At 32.8% G+C, this 25,439-nt stretch overlaps 1 protein-coding gene across 2 annotated transcripts in view; it reads right to left on the bottom strand.

The window, feature by feature from the left end:
* LOC144836068 (receptor-transporting protein 3-like) overlaps nt 1–22,415 on the bottom strand; it is a 30,124-nt gene extending 7,709 nt beyond the window's left edge. Inside the window, exons 1-3 of one of the 2 annotated variants that reach the window (XM_078691247.1) lie at nt 22,151–22,415; nt 6,957–7,101; nt 3,622–3,825 (exon numbers count right to left, since the gene is read on the bottom strand). In XM_078691247.1, coding sequence (XP_078547373.1) covers nt 3,622–3,825; nt 6,957–7,101; nt 22,151–22,281 — 480 coding nt within the window. In that variant the 5' untranslated portion in view covers nt 22,282–22,415. Of the gene's footprint in view, nt 1–3,621; nt 3,826–6,956; nt 7,102–12,540; nt 13,051–22,150 lie in introns of those variants that run through there. The other variant, XM_078691248.1, reaches the window with a different exon arrangement.
* Between the last annotated feature and the right edge of the window lie 3,024 nt (nt 22,416–25,439).

Raw genomic sequence — 25,439 nt, 5'->3', positions numbered from 1 at the left:
TCTTTCAAATACTTTAACTTAGTCCTAATAAGCTTTTCAGCGTGATCACTCATCCGTGACGTCATTTAGACGCCATTTTGTGAAATCACATTATCAATCATATCTCCATAATTTATTATCACATATTAATGAAATTCACTACACGTAAGCTTTAGGTCAAGGGTAAAAATATTAACAAATAAAAACGCGCGCACACGTAGGGTCATGCGCGTGAAATCGCGCGTTAAAAATTTAAAAAGCTCAAAATTAAGTTTTGATCAATTAAGAGCATGAATTAGGCCATTTGCGTGTTTAAAAAAATTACTGCGCAAAAAAAATATTTTGCGCGCGCGATACTTACAAAGCGTAAAAAATGCAATTTTTTTATACAAATCGCATTCTACTCACCAGCCTTAGTACATTCACCAAATTTGAGTCAGTTCCAACTTAAAATAACGCTATACGAGCAGGTTAAAAATGACAAAATGCGCAAACTAATTGCATCAAAGTGCTAAAAATGGTAAAAAATAAGGCCTTTTTAAAATGAATATAACTCTTCAGAATGGAAGGTGACCCCCAATTTTTTTAACTTATTATGGAAGCCAATGAGTTGTAGATATAAGTGTATATACACATTAGACGTACAAAATGGTACAACGTCATCATTTGGCCACATGAATTTTAAAAATAGGGTTTTTACCTCTTTTGTCATAGACCACCATATTCAACAGAGTGCAACTCACTTATTTGTGATCGATTTTCTTTTAATTTTTAATATATTCTACTTCAACCAATTATGTTACTCATGAGTTGCCCATATTTTCATTTTGATGACGTCTTCACGTCTTAAAATTTGAATAACGATGGTTACGTAATTTCACCTACAACGTATATTTGAATACCTTACAGCTCTTCTGAATTAAAGTTGACCTTGATGTTTATAACTTATTATGAGAGCTGGTGAAATGTAGATATGAATTCATATTAAAATTATGCCTATCAAATGTTGTGACGTTATCATATGGCCAGTTGAAATTAAAAAGTAGTTTTTTGGTCTCTTTCGTCAAAGTTGTACAAATTTTAAAGAGCGCGCATCGCGCTTCTACGTGCCAAATTTTCTTCCGATTGATATATTTCATTGCTCAATTCATTATCTTTCGATATCGTTATCCACAAGTTTATTTTGATATTGTCATCAGTGCCAAAAAATTAGAACATGATGTATGTCCGTAATTTCACCAATGCTACACTGTATATAGATATACAGTATATACTGTACATAATGTATATGGCATAATAGGCACAACTCAGCACTATAAGCGTCTAATAGGATGGCATACATCAACATTTTCCGATCGTATGTTAACATACGTGCATGTTTAAAAAATATTAATGTCAATAAAATTATAAAAATGATCACCTATAATTCGTCAAAGTGACGAATTAAATTCTAGTGAGAAATTGTTTTTGCAAAACAAAAAATGTTTCTTCGCAATTTCTTTCTGTACAGATTTTGTGTAACAAATATCTTAAAAAGTTTAATGTCAATGATTACCAAAATTTCAGAATGTCTTTCAAATACTTTAACTTAGTCCTAATAAGCTTTTCAGCGTGATCACTCATCCGTGACGTCATTTATACGCCATTTTGTGAAATCACATTATCAATCATATCTCCATAATTCATTATCACATATTAATGAAATTCACTACACGTAAACTTTAGGTCAAGGGTAAAAATATTAACAAATAAAAACGCGCGCACACGTAGGGTCATGCGCGTGAAATCGCGCGTTAAAAATTTAAAAAGCTCAAAATTAAGTTTTGATTAATTTAGAGCATGAATTAGGCCATTTGCGTGTTTCAAAAAATTACTGCGCAAAAAAATATTTTGCGCGCGCGATACTTACAAAGCGTAAAAAATGCAATTTTTTTATACAAATCGCATTCTACTCACCAGCCTTAGTACATTCACCAAATTTGAGTCAGTTCCAACTTAAAATAACGCTATACGAGCAGGTTAAAAATGACAAAATGCGCAAATTAATTGCATCAAAGTGCTGAAAATGGTGAAAAATAAGGCCTTTTTAAAATGAATATAAATCTTCAGAATGGCAGGTGACCCCTAATTTTTTTAACTTATTCGGGAAGCCATTGGGTTGTAGATACATATTCATGTACACATTAGACGTACAAAATGGTATGACGTCATCAAATGGCCACTTGAATTTAAAAATTAGTAATTTTTATCTTTTTGTGTGGGTTATCACATTCAATAGAGCGCATCTCCGTTATTTGAGCCCGATTTTCGCAAACATTTTAGAATGAGCTTGCTGAATTGATTATCTTTCTCATGGGTTGTAAACATTTTTATTTTGATGACGTCATCACGCGTAAAAACTTGAATAACCTAGGTCGTGTAATTTTAGCTACACCATACATTTGAATATATAATAGCTCTTCAGAATTAAAGGTGACCTTGAAGATTATAACTTATTATGAAAGCTGTTGAAATGTAGATATGAATTCATATAAAAATTAAGCCTATCGGATGTTGTGATGTTATCATATGGCCAGTTGAAGTTAAAACATAGTTTTTAGATTTCTTTAGTCGAAGTTATACAAATTTCAATGAGCGCGCATTGCGCTTCTACGTATCAAATTCTCTTCCAATCCTTTATATTTATTTGCTCAATTCATTATCTTTCGAAATTGTCATCTTCGAGTTTATTTTGATAATTCCATCATACCAACAAATTTGAACATGATGTGGGTCCCATAATTTTACCTATGCTACACTGTATATAGATATACAGTATATACTGTATATATTGTATATGACACATAATAGGTACAACTCAGCACTATAAGTGTATATGCATCATGTCATAGGATGGCGTACATCAGCTTTTTACGATCGTATGTTAACGTACGTGCATGTTTAAAAAATGTTAATTTCATTAAAATGATAAAAATGATCACCTATAATTCGTCAAAGTGACGAATTAAATTCTAGTTTGAATTTTAGTTTTTCTTTCCAAATAGAATGTGTCGGTTAACTACTAAGGCAGAAATTAGGGAGCTTTCGATTTTCGACGACCTAGAAAATAGTTACGTCATGTTAATGCATTGTGTTCATGCATGCATATAAAATTTCTCACATGATTCCTCGACAATTTGGAGTATTCAAGTGCCGCGGTATGCGAATGACGCGGACGTAGATCCGTCGCCAACTTAACGAAATTGCTTAGCAATTTTTTTTTTTTTTTTTATTATTCATATTTCATACAGAGAAATAACTTGCTTAGCAATTTAGTAGTTACAACGATATAACAGTATGCGACCGGGGTGTCTAGAAAAATGTAAGTAGGTACACGAACTTTGCTAGTCTGGTGAGTTTTGACTTACTATTATTAATGAGTTGAATATTTTGGCACATATGGCGTTTCATACTTATACTACTAAGTCTATTACTTTGCATTCTTTTGATGATTTTACGAACTCGACGTAACGTGTGCACAAAGCTATCTTAAGCACATAACTCCTTCCTTAACTGAACGATAGCAACGGAAAACGAGTTGTTGAGAGCCATAGTTACACAAAACTATGAACGAATCAAATTAAATAAACCCACGTGACTCACCTGACCAATCCTGTTGTACAGATTACATAAAACCTTGTTGACTTCTTCTGGGTACCACATGGCGGTCTCATACATTCCGTTATTGCACCTTTGACATTGCTGGCCATACAGTTTAAAATGTACAAATCCTTCATAATAAGGATAATTAAGAAAATACCAGAATACAACACGACCTTTCATGGAAGTCCATCCGTGGCCACATGTCTAAAAAAAATCAAACATTAAACAATTGTTACTATTAGGCCTAGGCCTACTTGTTCAGACGATCCAACTTCTCAATTGAGATATTTGCCCAACTCTGACGTGGTTGTGTTCGGAATACAATAGTAATACAAAAACAATGTAATGGCTTTTCTTAACTTGAGTATTAAGCAACAATGCAAATTAGCTCTTTTTTAACTCAGATCTTTTTTCCCAGGCAACATTAAGAAAATCTTTACCATATTTGTCTAATGCTGCCAAGACAGCTTTACTAAAATCCATGTTAATGTCCTCCCTAAAACTAAATTGTTTTTTCATTAACATTAGAATTTATAAATTTCCATGTTGCTGTTCAGTAATTGTAAAGCGCTTTGATTACTGTAAAGGCGCTATAGAAGAAACGATGACAATGTATTGAATTACAAGATGGGTAAACTATATCATTATGCTTAGGTGTGGAGTAACAAGAGTGAGTGAGTTACAACCCTGGCACTGAGGATAGGATTGGAAGACAAACAAACGACCATGCATGATACAGCTCTACCTGAGTCCGGGATGACCGAGACACAACTGGTGCTGACCGGGGTTCAATTAGACCGATCCCTGGTTAGCGACGAGGTCGTATCCCCTTACTTCGGTTTGTTTTTTCTGTTGGCATGGTTGGAATCCCTTTTATCGTATTAGTTTATGTACAGCGCTAGAGTTTTACAACATTAGTCGCTATATAAATCCAGGATATTATTATTATTGCATTGAAGTTAGGAACCAACCCCGGCACACAAACATTTTCGAGTCAACAACAGTAGGGCCTAATTATACCGACCAGATTTGTAACGATTTATAATACAATCTACAAGGTGAATGTATAATATTAAATGCAAAAGCAAGTGTATACTTGAATTGAAGTATTACTATTGATATAATACTGATAGCAATTTCTTTATGTTTCACTTTGTATTTTCATGTTTAATTTTAGTATTAATTCTCGTGTCCACCATGCGATATGTTTATATCGTTTTATTAAAAAACAAAATGTTAGATAGACTTATCCTAGTTGTTTATCGAGGCGTTCATTACAAAAACACTTGATCACAATCGTCGGACCATGATTTGATTATTAACGCTTCGTGACTGATAATTGTGGTAAACGCATTTAAGTAACCTAGAAATATCCGCCTCTAACGGCGGTTTATCTTTATGTTTCTTATGTTACTATTCGCTTAAAATACAATATACACAGCACAGCCGTGCCGATATAACATATTTTCTTACTAATATGCGTGAGAATTATTGTTAAAGCTCGGTTCCCACAAGGACGCAAACGCAAGTACGTAGGCGCAACGCAAGTGGGTTGACCACTAACAGCAAACTGTCGCTTGTGATATATTGGTAAACTATTTTGCGTTGCGCTTACGTCCTTGCGTCCTAGTGGAGTGTTTGCCTGATTATTTCATTGTTCATACATTCAATAAAATATATAAATGATTACCATGCGTCCATATGATCCCACAGTGGAAAGTAATTGTGGATTTAAGAGACACCCCCTCCCCCCCCCCCCCCCTCCCCAACACACCTTCTCCGTAGTAGTCGAAAATGTATATCCGAACAAAGAATTGCCTACTGTCCGACAAAGAAGTGCCTGAATCATTACTGTGTGTATCGCTTTCTTTTTTTCAACATATCTCATAGTTAAAATCTTTGGTATAAACTCTCAAGTCTTTTGAGAACCACAATTTTAAAGCATGTCTCTGGAGATTCGACAAAGTTTTAGCGGCAGAAAATCTGGGCCTATAACAATGTTATTCGAAATAACAACAATAGAACACAACAATAATCAGCTTCTGTATATAATTCACATCCGGGTAGAACCCTGGATACGTCTATTATTATAATCTTTAATATTACCGCCATGTTTTATAATGAACCCAAGGTCTATGATAGGGAGTTTTCGATTTGGCGCCGATCTGGGACTTAGTACGGTAGTATTGTTGTCGTCATGTTGATATCTTTTGATTCAAATACGACCAGCATAAAATGAATTTTGTATTGTAATCTAAAAACCATCCGGGAAATTAGCTTAAGTATATACAGCACACAGTGTAGCATGATAGTGTTGCCTGTACGCACGCACGCGTGAATATTGTTCCTTCGTGAGCTACGTATAATTGACGTCATAAAGACATTACACTCTACCCTAGCTCTTTAAAATATATCTATTTAGATTGTATTTTATCTATGGAAGGTTTTATAATTTAAAGTATCTTTCCAATTTGAAACACCATTAATGATGGGTTCCCCGCGAAAGTAACAACGAGGCGTATATGTTTCAACACTTCGACCAACCCCTATTTAGGGGACATCCCTAATAGGGGGTCATTTTGCTGGGTCTCGAATAATATGGGTTACTAGTTTATCACACTGCAATATGTTGGTCTTTAAATAGTTATCTTCATCATTGACTGGGAAGTTTTATAATTTGAGAATGAGTGTTCGAAACAAACCTAGAGTACCGTGACCTATCTAAATAAAGAAAAGGAGTAACCTAAACGTTTATTGTTGTTTTTAATGTTGTTTTGTAAAAACGGAAGAGAAACAGGAAAGTGCATTATATACAATGATTTATTATAAATAATACTGAAGCTGTGGTTAGTTCAGGTCCTCACAAAATCGAAAGTGTTTTATGTAAAGAACTGGTTCAGCAGAAGTCATAAACGCAATCAGTATTAACAATTAACTTTACACTATCAACAATACTCGCCCAAGAGATGGCACTCCAGGACGGTTTTCAAAAGTAGTTAAGACCTTCCCGGTAGGCCTACAATTCCAGTCATTTTTTTTGTTTTGTTTATATATTATTTAGGCAAATTGCCAAGGATAACCATAAGCGAATTCATTCACTATCCTTCTTAAAGATGACAATCCTGTTCACACAATATACACAAGATGCTCAAGTCTTATTACAAGTATTTGGGAGGGAGTAATTTGTTATTAGAAAAAAAAATCCTGACATGAGAGGACTTGAACCCAGGAACCTTGGATTGGTAGCCAAGTATCATAACCACCACCTCCACTCCACTTTGATGAAAACCCCCTCACCTCCATCAAACGTGAGAATCAAAAGAAAACTGTCTTACCTGGCAACAGAAACGAACTTTCGCACTATCTTTAAAGCGTTTCCACCTCGGACTAGGGGAGCCTGGCGTCGGTACCAAGTACCATATGTGCGGGAGGAACGGAGAAAACACTTTGGCAAATTCTCCATGCCAGATCTCATCCATCCTACCAGAAGAAATATAAGAAAAATATTTTTAAAAATAGATACAGTAGAATCATTGCTTTGGTACAACCCTATTCCAGGGACCCTTTCCCACGATCACATGGTGACCACAACGCATACCATGATGTGCATGTCCTAAGATGGTAGTTGTTTGTATTTTATTGTAAGATGGGCCGGAGGCCTTTTTTACAAGAAATAAAGAAAAGAAGATTAAGTCAATGAAAATCAATACGAAAAAGTATATACTTTAACATCGGTAAACCTATCCATATTCATTATACTAAGGGACACTTTATATGATCCCAAATGTATCCCCTATTCGAATACACAATAACAAACAATATAACAGAAGAAATAAAAAATTGAAGATAATATATTGTCCCCCTAAAAATATATTTTTTTACATTTTTTTTGCTGAATATGCCATTTTAATGTCACATAATAGTTATTCACTTTGACCAAAAACTGGATCGAAAAAAAAATATTTTCCTGAAAAAAATGTAATTTAAAGAAAAAAATTGTCTGTAACAAAGGTTTTTGGTTAAAATTAACCGTTTCTTTTGTCTTTTAATAAGTGAAAAATTGCCTATTCAAAATCTGATTTTATTAAAATGTATTTTTCATGTTTTTGGGGGACAATACATCATTCAAGTTTCTCATTTCTTAAATTATAAAGTATAATAGCCTAAAGACAGTAAAATCATAGAAAGTAATTTTCATTTCTTTCAATTAAAATTTGGTCCCCAGAAATCGTAAGCACGGTTCACAGCTCATGAAACGTGTTGTTTTGAATAGAAAGAGGAATGCGCATGCAAATAATGCAACAGGGAAACATACAACTCGGTTCATATTGAATGTCAGGCTGATATCTAATTTAACAAAGAAAAAAAAACGAATCAAAAGACAAAGTTCAACCGAAATGTAATGCATGTAATACATATAAATAAATCAATTCCAATAGCAATATACAAGAAAATAACAACACAATTACAAGCAAATTCTAGAAATTTTAAAAAGGGTAACCTTCATTAAAAGCATTCATGGTAAGAGATCAAAGATTAACACAAATGTAATGCATGTGATACTAAATAAATCAATTCCAATAACACAAGACAATAAAATCAAAATTACAAGCAAATTCTAGTTTAAAAAGGTAACCTTCATTAAAAGCAGAAGGTAACAGATCAAAGATTAACAAAAATACAATGTATGTATTACATAAATAACTAACCGCCCACCTTTGCAATCTATTTGAAAAAAACCTTTTGTATAATAGTGCGTATCAGTACCATTCACTGTAAATAAGTGGGAACATCCCCTAGATTTTCTAAAATGGTGCAATTATAAACTGAATAAAGTATTATACTAGCTATGCTGATGTTTGAATAAACTATTATATTAGCTATGCTGATGTGTGATTGTTAACAGGTAAATAAAGAAAGTACACACAACAGAAACAACCAGCTACCTTTTGCTGATGTCATTTTTTCGATTCAATCCTTTCTTCAAGGTTAATATAAATAAATGTTCTATTTTAGTATAAACCTCAATCTTAATAACTATGAAATGGTATCTTGAGTAGTATACTTTGTCTACACTATCAAACTAGTTTGACAAAAAAAGTGTGATGTGCCCAAATACGGTAGTGATATGCCCAAATGTGGTAGTGATGTGATATCATCATGTCCATATATGGGCACATCAAGTTTTTCGTCGACATAAAGTTTGATAGTGTAGACAGAGCTTAAGGCTCACGATTGGCTACATAGGATACATCCGCAATGTTCATGGCGTCAGTTTAATTTATTAAAACCAGGGTGGTGTAAACTCCTTGACGTGTCAATGTCCAAATAATGAACAACCAATTAAATAATTATTATTTAGTTTTTTTTTTCTTTTAGACATTAAAACTTTGAGTGAAAGTTCATACGTGCTGGTATAAACTAGATTAAATGTTTCAACAGCAAAGTAACAATACAAAAATAACTAAATTTGAATTTTCATTAAAATTGACCTATATTTACAAATTGACCTATATTTACAAATTGACCTATATTTATGTGATCTTTGTCAAGAACCGGTAATTTAAATCAATTTAAAATATTATATTATATGAAGATCTTCTTCTGTAATAATAACAATAATTAATATCTTGAGAAATGGGTACCATACCTCAGCTTTAAGCAAAGCTTTTGGGGTTCAAGCAACATGATATCAGAAAAGTAAAGCTATGTCTACACTATAAAACTTTATTTGACAGAAAATGTGATATGCCCAATGGGCATGATGATGTCATATCACTATCATAATATGTTGCCATATCTCTACCATATCACACTTTTTTTGTCAAACTAGTTTTATAGTGTAGACAGTGTTTTAATAAAACAGAAAACTAAAAAAATGTATAAACGTAGTTAGGTAATTATAACTTAACTTAACGTAACTTATATTATAATTATTTAACATATTATAATAGTAATAATAAGCAGCAGCAATGTATTCATGTAAACTTACAATTTCTAATAATTTTATCATTATTTATTTGAGATCTTGGAGACTCATACCACGCTTGTCAACAAACATTGCTTACTCCATATTTTGCAAGAACCACCGTAAAAGTAGGTCTATTTTAAACATCTATATTTCTTTACCAGATGTAGATTTCTTAAATTTGTTTTCCTTTTGTAAAATGTTAGATAAATAATTGAGCGAAACCAAACAAGGTTTTTATCATTAAAATAATTATAAAGACGTTATTGTTCTTTAATTAATTAATTATCAATTTCCACGATCAGTTTCAGATGTGTCGTGCATCAACTATATTCAATAATCTCAAGCTTCCTACCATTTCTCTAAACAAAGCGTATAACGATGCGTTCTTAGGATTTTTAAATATGTTACGAATTGGAAAGGAAGTTAAGATTTATTAGGCACAGAAACACTTCCGTTCAGTTAGTAGGCCTACTAACAAAATGGTTTGTTTTCGTACGGTCTTTCATTATTCAATTCTAATTTCTAGGCCTATTTATTTCTTCTTTATACTGTGTAACCTGTAACCTATAGCATAATAATGTTCTTCCACCCAGAGCCAAGTGTATAGGAGTACTATGCACACACCGCGAGAAGATCCCAAATCTTTTTGAAAGTGTACCAAGTTCTTTCACCGTGCACATGCGCAATGCCTGTGAACACGGGACCAATTGCTTTACATTCCATCAGAAGAAGAATGCAATGAGACTATAGTATCTCACATAAAGCTTGGTTCCCACTAGGACGCAACGCAAGGACGTAACTCAACGCAAGCGAGTTGAGCAATGGCAAAGCGACAGTTCAAATAACCCATCAATTGCGATTAGTCAAATTACGTTGCGTTGCGTGTACGTAAACGAGTTGCGTCTTAGTAGGAGTCAAGCTTTAGGATACAAGAAATATGGCACCGACAGGTCTCGAACCCATGCCTTTCACAAGCTAATCTGATATGTTATATTACGTCGTATTGTAGTTAGGACAACATAAATTAATTAAGCACTACTATAGGATAATATTACAATTAGGAACAAATACTTTTTGTTTCGTGTCATATTCAGGGAATTCTTTACTGCATCACAAATATCAATCTTGTCATTTGTCATATTACTAAATTGAGGGGAAATATTTGAAATCTACAATAACAATAACGTTTACGATTATAGTTTATAGCCGGTCACATCGCAAAATCTGTGCGTCTGCTATTGCTATTGTTTATTGTAAAATTTAAACCTGAACGGATTGTTCCTTAAATTGATCAATGAGATTTGGCTCCGTGAAAATAAGACTTCCTATCTTTGTAACATTACATTAAGTCGTGTTGCACCGCCAATTTAAACACATTATTTCACGACAGTCGTACTGCTTCACCCGCCTCTGGGGAAAATATTTTTTTTGGTGGGGGGGGGGGGGATACTTAATATAACTGTTATTTTAAGGGCTGATGTTTTATAGCAGTTTGTTTTTCAACGGAAATGTTATACTCAGGGTTACAGTACCATGTAACGTACAGTAAAAAAAACAACTTTCTATCAATAACGCACGATCAGGAGGCCTGACCGGTCAAGCGACGAGTCATCGATTGAAATAGAACCGCAAACATGACACATACTGTAACTGTACATCAATATCAGGATAAACTTGGCAAAAGCAAAATAGTGAAATGTTCTGTGATGAGTTGAGTGTGATCTACGCTGCAAAAACTATCGATCATAAGACAATTATAAATGGTCTTCAAATTATTTTATGTATTATAAAATGTACATAATCGATCAAAAACACTCTAATTTTGGCGGTCAAATTTTATCCCGTTGAATAAGAATTCATTAACAAATTGTATTGTATCTTATAATAATTAGATATAAATCTATCTTTTTAAATGAAGATAACTTTAATTTTATTTATCAGAATTTAGTGTAATTTAAGCGTTCAAACTTCTATTTAATTAGGTCATATTTATAGTAATATATTTTTATAAATAAAAAGGTAAACCGTTCGTAAAATCTTAAGGTTTTGACGTTCCTACATCTTTTTTATATACCCAAATATGGTAGTGATATCTCCAAATATGGTAGTGATATGGCCTCATCGTGTCCATATGACATTTTTTGTCACATAAAGTTTTATAGTGTAGACAGAGCTTTAAGCTATAGTCTACACCGGATAATTTCAGTTGGCACACACGAGCAAAATCGCAGTTTGCAAACAAAGTTTAATAAAGTTCCCAGTAAAGCCCAGTTCACACTAGGATTATCAATGTTTTGTCTGCAAACTGCAAGTTTACTCGGATTGCAAAGTTTGCTAGAGTGTAGACAGGCTTTACATTCTTAAAAAAGCAATTTAAACTGAGTGACCAAAGTGTGCGACTTTCGATTATCAAGTAAAACAGTAAAAACACAGTGCAATCTTTCTATAGGCCCGTTTGAGGCTTAGTTATTTATCCAGATAAGTTATCGCTAACTTTGGTGGGTATAGGAAACACTTTACCCGGGTAAATAGCTAAGCCTGAACGCTGGAACAATGTTTTTAAGTATTCAAATGCATGCATACTGATGAGGCTTAATTATTTACCAGAATAAGTTTCTTTCATGGGCACAGTTATAGTTAACTTTAATGGGTACACATTACCCGGCTAAACAGTAAAGCCTGGGCACGGGAACCATGCATGCATACTGGTGTACAGTACCGATAATGGGTTGACTAAATGTAATATATTGTAACACGTCGTGAGTTAAATATTCTGGTAAAATATTTAAATTGACAGAAATGTGTATATATCCTAGCCTACAATATGCACTTAATAGACCATCTTCATAAAGATGTAAATGTGACAAGAAATATACAGGCTATAATTTTACAGACTATTTTGGCCTAGTATTAGTAACTACATTGTTATTTTATTGATGATAACTAACCTGTCAAATGGTAAATAATCATAAAGATTGTCATTTGTGTCCGTGTATTGGGTAATGTAATCCATGCCGCTAACACTTTGACAGCTAACTAAACTTGTTAGAAGCATCCGAAATGTGATCTTCTCAAACCGTATCTCCTAACCGGTGCGTTCCAATCACTTACGTCCAATCGGTAAAAACAGGCCTTCTTTCGCGTATACACTCAATGCATGTGAAACGTAGCCTCCCTAGATTTTGGCTATAAGCTCAATTGAGGGCTTCCCGGGACTGAATCCACCCCGTAAAACCTCAACAAACACACCGGTAATTCTCTCTTCATGGGGATATGATGTCCACTAGATATCGTCTGCTTACTACTGAGGAAGGGTTGATGGTTGTCTCTAGGCCTAGCGCCGGAAACATGCTTGCTTCCTCTGACGAACCATCATCGTATTAGTCACCTTATACTAACGTTTTCCGTGCCAAAATACCTAGTTTTTATGTCATTATTCGTACACTAATAACTAATTAATACACCATTGGCGTCTGTGTGTACCTTTCAACATAAACTTAAATTTTAAAGTAAACCAAATGTAATTTTGGTTGGGAACGTTTACTATCATAAGCATCATATGCACTTTCAACACATGTTTCACAGTGTATTAGTTGTCAGCAACTTATGACTGGTAAGCCTAGAAATCAATTTAATTTTTTTAAACATGTGAAGTTTCACGTGCTCCATATGACGCATGCTCACAAGTAATTATGTTTCGTTGCCGCTTCCAAATATGGATTGCAGTTAAGTCTTTAAATAGATATTAGTTAATGTATCATACTACTTATACAACAGTGTATTATTTTTAGATTCCAAAGCGTTTCTAATCATTCGTCATAGTATAGAACATACTGGGCTATATGTCCTACTATCTTCTAGAAATTGGAACCAATTTTCAACAATCAAAATGCAATTATAATGTTCAGAATTAAACATATTAATACGGTGGCCTTTAAGTGTAACGGCAACTTTAAAAAAATAACAAGTTGCCGTGACACTTACAGGCCACCGTATATTAAAGATGTTTTCCCCAAAAACATGAAAAATGAAGATTAATAAAAACCGAATTTACATAGGCCATGCCGTAATTTTAATAAAGTTAATCACTTCCGATCTAAAAATAGAAATAATGTTTTTACTTATAAAAATACAAAAACGGTTAATTCAACCAAAATTCCAATCAATTTGACTATATGCTTTAAAGTGCATTCATTTTTCAGGTAAATAATTTTTCTTTCAAAGTGAATAACTATTAAGTAAAAAACAAAAAAAATAAAAAATATGTATTTTCCAGGGGACAATATATCTTTAAAAACTGTATGTTATTCTCTTCTGTATAAAATATTTTTTTCTGAAGGTTTCTTTGTTTTATAAATGACTGGTTAGTCAAGGTTCTGAGACGGAGTTAATATTAGTAAAAAGATAAATATTTTGGCACATATAGCGTTTTATACGACTTGAGCTCGTTAACTGTATTTTCAGACAAAAATCGAAAAGCCGACTGGTGGACTACATAAAAAAAATAACTACAGATTTGGAGCAAGTCTAGCTGGTGATGATGTGTTTTGTTACTTAGGAGCCTTTCTGTTTTCTTTTAATCATATTGCTGGGCTGGGTGTTGTGCGCAGATTTACCGTTTTATATTTTAGACTTATTTATAACTAAACATGTCGAATAATCTCTTCTTTCTTTTACTGGTATTGTTTTGGTGATTTCGTATTTTCGATTTATGATACGAACACCGGAAGTAATATATTATGCCTATAAAATAGGCCTGCGATGTTTGCATAATCGTCACAACAACAAAAGGATGTGCAAACAACAAAGGCCTATTTCAAGTAGGCATATCATTATTTATTTTTTATTACACAATACGCCTAAATTCTTATCAAAAAAATTATTTGTTACCCACGCCTGGCATAAAATAGATTTTTAAATACTAGCTAACAAATATTTTAAAGAGAGTATTCTATGCACCTGTACATTTAAGTAAAACTTGTACATTTTACAAACTCTCTGTACATTGATTGTCAAATAATTGTCTAGAGTCAAATAAATTGTTTGAATGGCCGTTAAGCTCTGTGATCGATTTGAATCGAAATGATTTGTTACCAATGTTGGTGACGTGTAGGATAAAGAAAACGGTCAGAAACGGGCCGGTTTATAAAGCGCGCCCTCTATATCGTCACACAAAAATGTTGTTTTCAATTTAAATTATGTCCTTGTGTCACGTGATGCCTTTTAAAATAGACACGCGTATTATTCATTACATTATTTATACGGTAACTCTCCTGTCAGACTAATTAAGTATACATCAACTACGTTTAATCAATCATAGTGTGTATCTACATCAAAATTAATCAATACTACAAATCCGCTAATATTATACGTTTATTCATTTTTCCATAATAATAACAGATTCATGAAAAGCTTCGCTGGTTATATATTTAGTAGGCCTGGAGTTAATGTTTGGTTTTGACTGTAGACGCAACGGACGTGCGCACGTAACACCACGAAAACAATAAATGCATCAAGTTCAACATACAGATTATTATGAAATATTACAAATGAAAACCAGGGAAGCATGCAATATGCATAATAGACATTTTATGAAACCTCGGAGAATTCTAAGAAAATAGCCGCGTCAAAAAGTGTACAGACCTCGATTTGAACAATGGTTCTATTTCTATTGTATGTTAGTGATTGTGTAATGTACCAGAGAGTATTATTAACAATAGAAAATAATAAGAAGGTTAATAGTTCGTTGAACCGGTTCGTTTCTACCCTAGGCATTGTTCACACGAATAGCTCTTATTACACACAAATACACATACGCCCATATACTTTACTAAATACTTTTCCAAGTATTGTTTACCCTGAGGAATAGAAGTTCTATCCTGAAAGCTAGTTTCCCGCCTCTGTGATATACCATATCAAAACTTTATGTGATAAAAAAATGTGATGTGCCCATATATGGACATGATGATGCCATATCACTACCATATTTAAGCATATCACTACCATATTTGAGCACATCACATTTTTATTTGTCAAACTAGTTTGATAGTGTGGACACAGCCATATGCTACATGTTTAGATTTTTATTATTGCATTTTTTAGCACTTTGCCGTATTTTATATTTTAAAACTGCAATACTACAATGTGTATTATATAACCAACAATAACGAATTTAATATGGTGGCCATGACTTTGACCACATTTTTTTGTTAAATATGCCATTTTAATGTCACCTAATAGCTATCCACTTTGACCAGAAATTGGATCGAAAAAAAATGTATTTACCTAAAAAACTGTAATTTAAAGCAAAAAATAGTCAAATTGGCTGCCAGCCAATGGGTTTTTGTTGAATGTAGCCATTTGTTATTTTATAAGTGAAAACATTAATTTTTCCGGTTTTTTTCTCTACGGAAGTGATTAAATTTATTAAAACTACAAATAATCTATTCAAAATCTGAAGAAAAACAATAAAAACAAACAAACATAGGAATATGAGTTGCGTCACGTCCGAAATGAGGTGCGACCGATACTTTTAAATTAACACATATTAATATGTTCCGTTCTTTGTTGACATTATCATGTCCATCTTCTTCAATGATAATGTCAATATATACAGTATCGACTGCTGATAAGATACACGGTCATTCCTCTCTATCGCTGGAAAATGTGACTCATTAAAAAAAATAAAATCATAATTTAATATTGTGGAGCTGTATCTTGGTGGTTGACGGGCTTGCCTTCCAATCCCGGGTTCCAGTCCAGGGGTCATTCCTGTACTAGTGCTAGGGTTGTAAATAACGACTCTTTCCACTTCACTCCCTAAGCCTCAAATGAGACTTATGAGTTTATAAGCATGATATATTATTAATAGTTTATTTATTCATCCTGTAATTGGCGATTTGCTCGCTGCTGGATGCGTATGACATAAACAAATTGTAAAAAATATTATTTATTATTATAACAGAATCTATACCCCATGTTAATTATGAAATGACAAGTAATATCTTTGACAAATTTTGTAAACTATTCTTAACAATCGCATGGAAAGAACGCAATGAAATTTATAATACTTTTTAATTACTTGATTGATTTTTGTACTACATATTTAAATATACAGTAGTTTTTACTTTAATTTGTAATTTAATTTCAGTATTGTTTTTTTTTTTGTGTTTTTTTTTCTTTTTAATCACTTGTACTTTCATTTATATTGTAATCAATTAAGTGTTTACTATTATCTGTGTACTATTATATTATTTTGTTGCACATCCCTTGTGGATAGCGCCTCTGTTAAAAAAGAGAAACAATAAAGTTAATAATATTATTAAAAAGATTACCAAATATTCGGTAAAGTAATCATAAATAATTAATTACTTTTTATTTTATTAATTTTAATAGTCCCATTTAAAAAAATGAAATATTAATACGTAGGCCTATTTATAAAGTTTTTAAACGATATTTTATAGTGAAACCATTTTATGTTCTGGCGAGGAAAACTTTTGTCCATGTACAAACGACGCATTGTCTGGCTCTTAAAAAATAAAGCTGATTGATTGTTTAAAGATATATTGTCCCCCTAAAACATGAAAAATGAAGATTAATAAAATCAGACTTTGAATAGGCTATTTTGTAGTTTTAACAAATTTAATCACTTCCGTAGAAAACAAAATCTAATAATAATGTTTTCACTTATAAAATGACAAAATAAACGATTAACCAAATCAAAACCCCATTGGCAGGCAGCCAATTTGACTTTAAATTACAGTTTTTTCAGTTAAATAGTTTTGTTTCCGATCCAATTTTTGGTTAAAATGAATAACTATTATGTGACATTAAAATGGCATATTCAACAAAAAATGTTTTTTCAGAGAGACAATACATCTTTAACTTATTTGTAAAAAAAAATCATGCTATTCTTTTGGCATCATCAGTATTTTGAACTATTTTATATCATAAATGTAGGTTAAGCTAGGCTAAGCCTCTAGGCCTACTAAATGCACCATATCGAACATTACAGGTAATGTATGGTAATCATTTAGTCATGCGTGACGATAACAAAACGGAGACCACTATCAGGATGGGAATTTCCACAGGAATATTTAGCATGCACAAACAGAATGTACTACTGTATTCCATATCATAATCCTTTTATAAGGTCCATTAAATATGTCTATTGTCCAGAAAAGCATTGGAAATAAAGTTTAATAAAATCATATTTTCATAAGTCATTTTGTAGTTTTAATTTTCTTAAATTAAGTTTATCACGTTAACATTTTCTTTATTGGTCACAGTAAGAACTATTAAGCGATATAAAAATGGCATCCTATTTCTATAGAAAAAACAAGGGCATGCACATGGCTGAAAATGCTCAAATTTGAGTTAGTGTTTACCTACCAACCAACCGACCGACCAACCGACCAACGTAGACTAAATTATATATCTTTAAAAAATGAAAATGCAAAAATAATCATCCAGGCTCCATCACAAAATGATGGAGATCCTGAGATGATCTGATACCGGTGTATTTGTGTGTGTAAGTAGCAGCAAAAACAAATATTTATTTAAATTCGTTTTTACCGAAAACCACCAGAAAATGGAACAAACTACCCCAAGATACTATAGAAGCCCCAAACCATGACAAATTCAAAGAGATTATCTCAACTTAGGTAAGTCACTCCCCCAAGGTCCCTTTGTTAGACTTCCAAGATGAGTATTAAAGAGGATAACCACCAAATGAAAAAAAAAATGAAATGAAAATGTTAGCCTTTTTTTAAACTTGTTTTTTCTAATGCAATTGATGACATACGTATCCGAAATAAAAGTAAAATGAAATGAATGAACAAACAATTTTACACTCTAGATGTATCAAATTAAGGTTAAATTTGACTGTATTTAAATAAAAATTATATTTAGGCCTACATACGTCGCAAATAATAAAATAATTATACGTACGTATCCGAAATAAAAGTAAAATGAAATGAATGAATAAACAATTTTTACAATAGATATATCGAATTATTATGATTGATTATGAAAAATGATTTGCATTGAAAAAAATTATTTTTACATACGTCGAAAATAATAAAACATATATGAACTTTTTTCTAGTTTTATTCCTATGGTAGGATTTTGTTTGTAATCGAAGTTTTTTTTTTCTAACGTCCTTGAGAAAACCGGTCGTTAAAGCGTACATCCGTAATGGTCATACTAATATTAAATTTGGTCTAAGTATAAACTTTCTGGTAAATTCAACTTTCCCAAAATAGATCTGAATTTGTTGCTGACATTTTCCAGAAACAAAACCAAAAATGAAATGTAATGTAAAAACAATGATAAAAAAAAGTGGAAATATGCATTTTCTGAGCATAACATGTGTCACAATCGAATCATAGACCCCTTCTACAAGAATTGTTCAAATTTACAACTTTTACTACCAGCAGACACTTATTTGTCTTGGTTGAACAAGATTACAGTAGTAGGTCACAATAAGGCTTATACAGGGGTAGTTTTTCTTGATCCTAGACCTATGTGACGACCAATAACTTTAAAAAAGTGTCGCTGCTGCTTAAAGCGGCACTGTTACGACGGATGCACGTTCAACAAGCTGATTCCAAGCGTCTAGACTAGTTATGGTACCCTGAGCCTACATTATTATATTATTTCAGTGGGCCTGCAGATGTGTTTAGTCATGATTTAAGCCTTATATTGCATTCATTATTGTTATGAGGTCATAAAATGTAATATAATTTACATTAGTGTGTGGCCTAATACAAAACACACTATGTATTATCTAGATTGCCGTACTTAGAAAACCATATACTACCAAATTCAATATTTGTTTTGTGATAACACCGGAACGCATACATTCCAGCTTGATTTTCAAATCCTATACTGTACTGATGATTATTTGGGATTTAATGATCACCCAAAGAATAAGTTTGCCCAAGTCAACTATTTACAATTATTTTTAAAACATCATAGGCTACTAAAGTATAACATCTGCATGTTTCACGTCTAGTACAATCAGGGAGTAATTGTAATTGATTGTTGTAAGTACAACTCCCTGGTACAATCGACCTGATAAGTAATAATAACAACAAGTTTGGCCTAAAATAATTATATCGGTGTGGTGGAAAATCAAGATGTTCTTCACTTTAACAAGATACTGTATTATTAATTTAGCCATAGTCGACGAAGATAAAATATTCATATAAGTAAAATAATGATTAATATATATTTATAAGTACAAGGTAAGCTAAACTAATTGTGCACCTTGCCTTGGTCATCTTAAAGAAGTGAAGTGATTTGACCAATCACAAGCGATGGATTATTAGAACTGTCGTTTGTCATTGGTCAACAACGTCTACATATTTTATTTTTTATTTTATGTCTTTTAGACAATGTGGCCAAGGATTACCAATAGTAAATTAATCACTGTACTATCAGATAGGTGGTAATCCCCCTGATCATCGCGTTGCGTCTCTAGTGGAGTGGTAACCACGCTTTAATGTTTTATTTAACAGCAATGTGCGGTACACATTTACTATGTTTTTTTATAACCTGTTTCTCTGACGCATCTCCATTGCTTGGAGTGCACCACTGAATTCAACAAGGAACATCTTCATTAAAATATTTTGATTTAAAGATCTATTGTCCTCCAAATTGGCCATTTCGCAGTTTTAATAAAGTTTATCACTTATAAAATACAAAATAAACGGTTAAATTCAACCAAAAACACATTGACCAGTTTTTTATGTAAAGCATTTTTTTTTAGATTCAATTTTTGGTAAAAGTGAATAACTATTATGTGACATTAAAATGGCATATTAAAAAATGTAAATAAATACCCAAAAAATAATAATAATAATTTTTCATTGGGACAATATATTTACCTACTCATCAATTTGAATTGGAGTAGAAAACATAGTTTTTGTATTGTATTTTTTCGCTATATTTTAACAATTGCATTGCAAACGGTGGTATTGACACTTTGGCTATATGCTACACTGATGGTCAAAATGGTCATTTAAATAAAATAATGTTTGGGCCATGTCCTTCCTCACTTCAAAATTCTGGATATGTCGTTATATATATATATATAATATCAATTGTTGATAAATGATAAAATGTTATAATAAAATTGAAATTATCACATAATAAAAACACGAAATAATAATAGTAGTTTGTACTGAAATGGAGAATATAAGAAAAGTAACATTTTAATAAATGTAACTGAAACAAGCTTAGTTTTGATATTACTAGGCCTACATACATGTAGGCTACGGTAATCATATTATTATTATTGTAAGAGAACTTAACAATTGATTTACTCCTACACATATTTTATATACTTAACTTTTTATACTCATATTTTATGTTTGTATTGTATGTTTAATCGAGGGCCCTAATGATCAGTTCCTTCAATGGAACTGGAGAGGCCACCCTCATTAAAGATGGTAATAAATAAATAATCTCTATAGGCCTATATGCAATATTTCGCAATGCAGTCCCTACAAAAACAAGTCTCATAAAAAATACATATAGCCTACACTCAACAGTATATATGATTTATATGCCTTGTATATTTAATACCATCTAACATATGAAAATCAATTGGATTAAATAATTAACAATCAAATATTGACTGTTTTATATTATGGGCTTACAAACAGAACCATTGAAAATGTTTTTAACAAATATTTATAAACAGGCAAAGAACATATATATAAGTATAGAAGTATATATTTATATAAACCATTAGAACAAGGAGGAGGTGTACTATTAGATGTCGTGGTGACCGATGTGTTTCAAAGTGAATTCATTTTAAAATGTTGCATTTTAAGTGATAATACGTATACTGATTGTGGAAATATCCGTGGCCACAGACTGATAGGTATTTCGTAACAACGTTGTGCATGCAACAGGCTCAACAGGCTGCATGTGAAGCCATATTAGCAAATTTGGTTTCAGTAAATCGTTTATCAGCTTACCAGGGAAGCTTCGCCGATCTTACCAATTCCCGTATAATGATTTTTAATATAATGTTCAGTTACTGTATATGATTAAGGCCTGTATATGCCATGCTCTCCTTTCATGAAAAATTAAGTCTGTTTATATGGATTGGTGTTATATAATTTATACTAGGCATAATAGAATAAACAGTGTAATAGTTTTCTCTTATGTGTCTCTGTAAATCAATTAAAAAATTATGATTTTATTTGTTAGTGATTATTTTGAAATTGTATTTTATAAAAGCTGTTGTAAGTATACTATAAAGACTAAAGATGTTATGACCACGAGGTTTCGTAGGACACATAAAAGCATGGAGTAAATAAAAGACTGTATTTGATAATAGAGCAAATAAAGGCCTATCTATTAGGGCCTAAATAGGCTGAACATGGTGTAAAACAATTGTTTAAATGAATTAATTTAAGGAATTTAACTAACATAGATTAAAAATGAGGTAAATGTGTAGGCCTACAGCAGACCTATAATAAAAGACTGTTTTAGCACGATCCACACGTGATGTCGGAAAACACCTTGCCTAGTTAGCCTACTTACATTTCCAGATCCGGCGCCACCAACCCATCCATCTTCATTTGATTATACCCCATAGCATCGATAACATATTTCGGTAGATCATTTCGATAAACACGCTGTACTGCAGCTCCATGGTCTGGCCTATTGTACATACTTTACGATAAATAGGCCTAATATATGAGTGCACATTCAAGAAACAACAATGATTGAGTACTCTATCACAATCTACTTAATTATTAAATCCTTTACATGTTTACCCTCGGTGTTCTAATATTTTCACTACAACCAATTGCACATCATGTGATATAATAGCTAAATCGGATTGGTAAGCTCAGTAGTGAATACGTCATGTGAGGTTCGGTGTGAAGTGGGGGATTCCCCTTTACTTCATCACATCTTTATTGGTCAACTGCCAAGCGGGTGCATTGTGACGTATTTTGTTGTCATCGACTATAGGCCCACTCTTTATTCATGATTTTACATTTGCATTTTTGATTTGCTCGGATTTGCTTTAACCTTAATTATGAATTAAACATGATTTATATTTCTTAATCAAACAATGTTAATTATGCTTTTTTTTTCAAATTATAAACATAAATGTATTTAAAAACAAACATAAAGGAATACATTATCAACTAAATTTGAACTCGTCACCAAGACGAGTTAGGTGATCCACAACATGCACGTATTAAGTGTGTCTACGCTATCAAACTAGTTTAACAAAAAACGTGTGATGTGCCTAAATATGGTAGTAATATTCCCAAATATGGTAGTGATATGACATCATCATATCCATATATGGGCACATCAAATTTCTATGTCACATAAAGTTTGATAGTGTAAACAATGCTTTACGCGTACTGCCTACTGTTCATAGAGGAGTACGCCTATAATAAAAATGTTCAGATAAAAGGTGATATTTCTTTTCTGTTTATAATCCGGGACTTATATAGTATTCTTTGTGAATTAATCCAATCGAGGTACCGTAGTTTTGGAAGGTCTTCACCCGTACTTGTGCGTGACTTCCTGTTCTGTGCTCAATTTACTTTTTAATTGTAATAGTACACGATTTTTAAAATGTCTATCCCTGTCTTCATATCAATGGTTGCATTTTGAAAAAACGGGCGTTTAGGAAGGGTGTGAGGATAGATGGGTGTGATCAACCACCAACACACTCCCCAAACCCCTCCTATCTTTATTTAAAGAGAGTACAATTTTTGTTTAAAATTGAAACATAGGCCTACATTTTGACCAATGAAATGCATTTGCCCTTCCGTTTAATACGTAGGAAGTCGTTTAAACTTCTTGGGTGAAAATGTTACCGTGCTTCAAAATTCCGTCCATGTCATGTGGAGTTGTGGCTTGGTGGTTATGATGCTTGGCTACCACTACAAGGGTCCTGGGTTCAAGTCCCGTCACATGTCGGGATTTTTTCTAAGGAAAAAATTACAACTCCACTCCCAAAGACTTGTAATAAGAATTTGTTTATGTAGAGCATCCTGTGTATATGTTTGTCTTGTGAACCTCTGAGGATCCCTAATGATCAGCAATTGCTGGATGGACCACCCTCAATAAATATGGTACAAACAAAAAATTGGACGGTTTCGTTTAAACCGCCTTAGAATTGTCATATCAATCGGGTGGCTTGGATGAAAATGTTTCCGTTTTTCTCTCCTCAAAATGTCCGTCCACTATTACCGTTATGCTATGTGTTGGTTAACGTTACTTGAACGCTTCCGTTTAGACAACAATTGGGCGGGCGGGCGGAGAGTGTGGGCGGAGAGGGAAGATAATGCGGCACGCAGAAGACAATTTATATAGTAGGTCTACTGTACAGGCCAGATGCCGTGTGATTTTTACTCAATAGTTCACTATGTCGGTCGGTCGGTCTGTCGGTCTGTCGGTCTGTCTGTCGGTCCGGTATCACTATGCGTTTTATCGCTTTTCTGTACTTTTTACCTATATAGTAGGTCTACTGCCTAATCAATTTACCAGTGAACACGGAAAAATGCCTTATTATTAGGTTATAAATTAAATTGTACTTCCGTTCAGTGAAAGTATCGTAAAACGTTTGTTAATTGGTCCTCGCGATTACACGACTATTACACGCGTGATATGCAAAGTGTGCAATAGTGTGTAATTAATCTTGAATCTTGTTTATTGTAACCTTTATACTACGATATCGCATAAACATCTGTATAGGATAACTGGCCATAGTCTTAGGTCTGCGAAAACAATTCTAAGAAAATGAATATCGCTGAGCAAATACAATGTAACATTCATAACTCGATATGGTAAATTAATTAATTCCATATTATTCTTCACATGCAAATTATTTCCGGTAATTTTCGGGTATTTCCAGTTTTGTTACTGAAGGATAGGAACTGAGGGCGGCATACCTAAATAGTTATTTATCAAAGGACATTGCTGCATTGATAAAGTAAATCGTAATTACAGACCAAGTGGATGGCACTTAGAAGCTTGCCGTGTGATTTTTGTTTGACGATTTTGTTGTTGTTGTGAAATAAATAATTGTGTTCATTTTTCGTAACTAGTCCTTAACGCATATAAGATGTAAACGACTGTTATTAGTATGAATAGCTGGAGTTAGAGCGGCAGGGAATATAAAACTAATGTTGTTTTCACGACACAAAACAACAGTTATTACCTTGTTTAGACGAAAACAAAACTAGATAGCGTAGTCAATAGTGAGCAACGTTGGCGCGAAGCCAACCGTTTATAATCTTCACTATAGGCATGAGTCTATCTTTTAACTATAAACAAAGGCTGGTGAGAACGTTTTTCTTGAGTCCTGTTTCGCTGTGCGAACGTTTAGTGCGCCCTCATCAGTAATACGTGTGAGGCGCGTCAACGATCTCAAAGAGTTGGTAAATTAGTCGAAAGAGAACAAAATTATGAGTCGATTGAGAACTTAATCATCTAAGATTGTTTGTTAAAGAGATGGCGGAGCTTTTCGAATTTTTTTAAAAAGAGCAACAAGTCAACTTTAACGAGCAACAACACGACGCAAGGTTTAGAAATAAAGCAAACTCACAAACAATCCAGTGTATTTAGATGAAACAAGTCAAAACAACTTTTTATTAATTACTTTTGAAATTTAGTATTCTTTTTAATGTATTTTTCCTTGTATACCGTTTCACCATGTCACTGTTATAAAAGTGAAGTTTCAGTATAAAGATCCAATTAAAAATGTTGTGGTTTTGTTTTTAATATTTAAACAATGGAATCGATTTATGCTAAGTCATTGATTTCACTCAGAACGAAAGCCGTAATATTATAAGTTACATTA

This window comes from Antedon bifida, chromosome 2 (assembly GCF_963402885.1).
Source record: "Antedon bifida chromosome 2, ecAntBifi1.1, whole genome shotgun sequence".
In the NCBI taxonomy this organism is placed as follows: Eukaryota; Metazoa; Echinodermata; class Crinoidea; order Comatulida; family Antedonidae; genus Antedon; species Antedon bifida.
Note: the sequence above shows the minus strand (reverse complement) of the source record. Positions and strands in the feature narration are given on the sequence as shown.